Source organism: Seriola lalandi, unplaced genomic scaffold (genome assembly GCF_002814215.2).
Source record: "Seriola lalandi dorsalis isolate HSWRI2012SDOR001 ecotype SW California unplaced genomic scaffold, Sedor1 jcf7180002054402, whole genome shotgun sequence".
Lineage (NCBI taxonomy): Eukaryota > Metazoa > Chordata > Actinopteri > Carangiformes > Carangidae > Seriola > Seriola lalandi.
The window spans coordinates 70,477-74,119 of record NW_019524955.1 but is presented as its reverse complement, the minus strand read 5'-3'; the positions used below and the strand labels follow the sequence as shown (position 1 = coordinate 74,119).

General features: G+C 44.2%; 1 protein-coding gene across 1 annotated transcript; it reads left to right on the top strand.

Moving 5' to 3' along the window:
* The first annotated feature begins 218 nt into the window (after nt 1-218).
* rxfp3.2b (relaxin family peptide receptor 3.2b) lies at nt 219-2,997 on the top strand. The gene has a single exon (XM_023409656.2). The coding sequence runs from the start codon at nt 355-357 to the stop codon at nt 1,555-1,557; it is 1,203 nt and encodes a 400-aa protein (XP_023265424.1). The 5' UTR covers nt 219-354; the 3' UTR covers nt 1,558-2,997.
* Nucleotides 2,998-3,643: the final 646 nt, after the last annotated feature.

Genomic DNA, 3,643 nt, shown 5'->3' with positions numbered 1-3,643 from the left:
AGACGGTGCGGGTGTCCTGTCAAAATACATTAAGCTTCGCCCCTGACGGACACGCAGGGAGACTTTGATGTGGCTGCGGACATCAGAGCGTGCGCTCGCTCATTCTGCCGGTGAGGAGAAGAGCGTCACCGCGCGACTGAGCTGCGCGCGCTCACGTGGAACCTATAAGCGGACGTGGCGCGCAGAGCTTGTGAGTAGTCTTGAGGAGAGGAGGAGAGGATAATCGTGGGAGAAGACAGCATCTGTACCGCTGTGGCAGGAATACTCAAAATGACATTATCACAAAGTCTTTTCTCTCTTTTTTGTAACACATAGCTGTCCAACTTTGTTATATGTGAGCAAGAGAGTCCAGCCATGCAGCTGAATCAGACTGGAGTTCAAACACTGGCTCCAGAGCCATGTGAGCAGCAAATACTACAGGAGGACAACCCTGGAAACTGTAGCGGAGGTCCCACTAGCAACCTGTCGCTGCACTGCTGGCTGCAGCTCCTCACAAAGGAATCTATCATGGAATTTCAAGGAGACAGCTCCAGTCTAGTGGTGCGTGTGATGATAGCATGTGTCTACTCTATAGTTTGTGCGCTCGGGCTGGTGGGAAACTCACTGGCTCTGTACCTGCTGCACTCACGTTACAGGCAGAAGCAATCATCCATCAACTGCTTTGTGATGGGTCTGGCTATCACAGACCTCCAGTTTGTTCTGACTTTACCTTTCTGGGCAGTGGACACAGCCCTGGACTTCCGCTGGCCATTTGGCCGTGTGATGTGCAAAATCATCAGTTCCGTTACCACAATGAACATGTACGCCAGTGTATTCTTCCTCACAGCTATGAGTGTGGCACGCTATTACTCCATCTCCTCTGCATTGAAGATGCACAGCAGGCGGGCAGCAGCCACCAGGGCAAAGTGGACAAGCCTGGGCATCTGGGCTGTCTCTCTGCTGGCCACTTTGCCTCATGCCATCTACTCCACTAGTGCCCAGGTGTCAGATGAGGAGCTATGCCTGGTGCGCTTTCCAGACTCAGGTAGTTTGGATCCACAGCTTCTTTTGGGTCTATACCAGCTGCAAAAGGTTCTGCTGGGTTTCCTTATTCCTCTGATCATAATCACTGTCTGCTATCTGCTGCTACTGCGCTTGATCCTCACCAGACGCATAGCAGGTGCAGCAGGGCCAGAGATTGAGCAGGGCCGGCAAAATCGTCGTTCCAAAGTCACCAAATCCATTGTCATCGTCGTTCTGTCCTTCTTTCTGTGCTGGCTTCCCAATCAGGCGCTGACTCTGTGGGGAGTGCTCATAAAGTTTGACCTTGTGCCCTTCAGCAAGGCTTTCTACAATGTGCAGGCCTATGCCTTCCCCCTGACTGTGTGTTTGGCACACACCAACAGCTGCCTCAACCCTGTGCTCTACTGCCTGGTTCGCAGGGAGTTTCGGGCAGGTCTCAAGGAACTTCTCCTCCACGCCACTCCATCCTTCAGGAGCCTGACTCACCTGCTGCATCGCAAGGCCAAAGTGGCTGAGGCGCCTCCTGTTCTGGTGCTGGTCCAAATGGATGTCTGACTTGCTTATAGTGACACAATAGCTGATGCAGTGAGTGACTGACACACAAAAGTGAAAGCTGCATATAACGCTATTGATCTGCTGTGTATCACGACAATGCATTCATCTCAAGCCTGAACACAGAGAATCAAAAATATCTTTGGCTTCTGAAAACAATATAATCATGATGGACTACCCAGTGGGATGCGCCTTTCACTTTCAATGCGTGCTCCACCATTCGCTCTGCTGTAAATGTTTTTACTTGTTATGCAGCGACTGTTGCTGTTCGTCTCTCTGTTTCTCTCTCTGCCTCTGACAGGCAAGTACTGCTCTCTGGTAAACTGTCATGAATATGTATAGATGTCAGTCATAAATGAGATTTAAATAGTTGCAGCTCTCAGACACGCTTGACATGAACTCAGTTAAATCTAATTGTAAACCTCAATTAACATTTGCCACACCATCGACATCACTCACAGAGGCTGAAAACTACGCTATCAACAGTGCGTGAGCATCTCAGTGAAAAAACTCTCTGACTGTGAACTGCTGAGGGATTTACTTTGGTACAACAAGTGTATATTACAACCCAGATGAGAGAGAAACATGAATAGGAAATGAGTAATGGGTAAGTTTTCCAGTGTGCTGGCCAGTCGTTGTGTTTGTGTTTGTTCTATGGTGCAATTGTGTACATTGCTCGATATAGTAAAAGCTAAATATTTTTTTTTAAAAAGTAACCCTTAACAAATCATTTAAAATGTGGGTAAACAGTGTACAGAATATAGATTTGCTAAATCTGAAAGACAATAAAAGAGCAAAGTGAGTGAAAAGCCTATTGCTGCATATTTGTAAAAAAAAAAAAACGAGAGAGAGAAAGAGAATTCAACTACTGTTCAACGTCTGTGCAATTTATTTTTCTAGGAGAAAGAATTGCGTAATAGTTGATTGGTCAAAAGGTTCATGACTCAAATTGTGACAAAACAAAAGGCTACAAAATCAGTAGAAGGTACAAGAACTTAAACCAATATCCTATCCCTTTTTTAAGGTAAGACGATGACCCACTCAGACACAGACACACACTGGGCGCACATCATGTACGTGGTGTGTCTGAATGAACAACATAATTAATCATTTAGAACTTGCATTAAATTTGCAGATTTGTGTGTCTTTGCAGCATATTGAAACCAGGCCATTCATTCATAAGAATTAAGCATCTCTCAACAGGACAGTCCACTGATGCCAGCACCAGCTGTTCCTTCTCTGTTATATTACACAGGTTACATGTGTTGCAAAAGCACATAACCAAGTGAAACTGATGTGATACTGTGATCTGCTGTGAATATACTGCCTCTCTGTATTCTAACATGACTGTGGCCATAATCATGATATTTTATGGAGGACATTTGTTGATTTGGTATTATATTGTGTGAACTTATGATGTGTAAAAATGGAGTAAAAATTCAATTAAAAACCCTTACCTTGAACTATTTGAAATAACTGAGCAAGGCCAAGTTAGAATAAAGAGCACATACATGGGAAGATGAATTAGGCAGCTGAGACTGAATGAAATGGCACTAACGTTGTTGTAAAACAATCCCATACTGAGAGAAGGACATCTGACAATAGATAAGCAACTGCTCCACAAAAGCCCCTAAGTCACAGTCACCACTGGTTTGAAGTAATTTAATTTAGTTTAAATTAATTGCCAATTTGCCTTGGAATCTGCCCCACTTATGAAATTATAAGAGCATTAAAGGTCCTGTATTATGAACTAATCCTGACACATATGGTGGCTCTGTGTCAAAACCTACAGTAAGACATTTAGATCATCATTTAGATATATATATATTGTTTTTAGATGTTGCATATTCATAAATAATTTTGTGTTCAAAATGCCATAAACTGACCGCTAACCTGAAGTCAGGTGATATTCCAGTTAAAATGTGGCTATTGCTTGGTTTGCTTGCTTCTAGGCAAAATATAATTTATCTGCCATGGGTAGTCTGCTAAGGTCACTCTACTTGAAGGCAACCTGGTACATACACAATGCACAAAGAGTGGGAAGAGGGGGGTCAACAGGAGCCCACAGCTCATTTTTACCCCAGGGCCC

Coding starts and splice junctions, on each gene's coding strand:
- rxfp3.2b (XM_023409656.2), top strand. CDS start 355: ATGCAGCTGAATCAGACTGGAGTTCAAACACTGGCTCCAGAGCCATGT.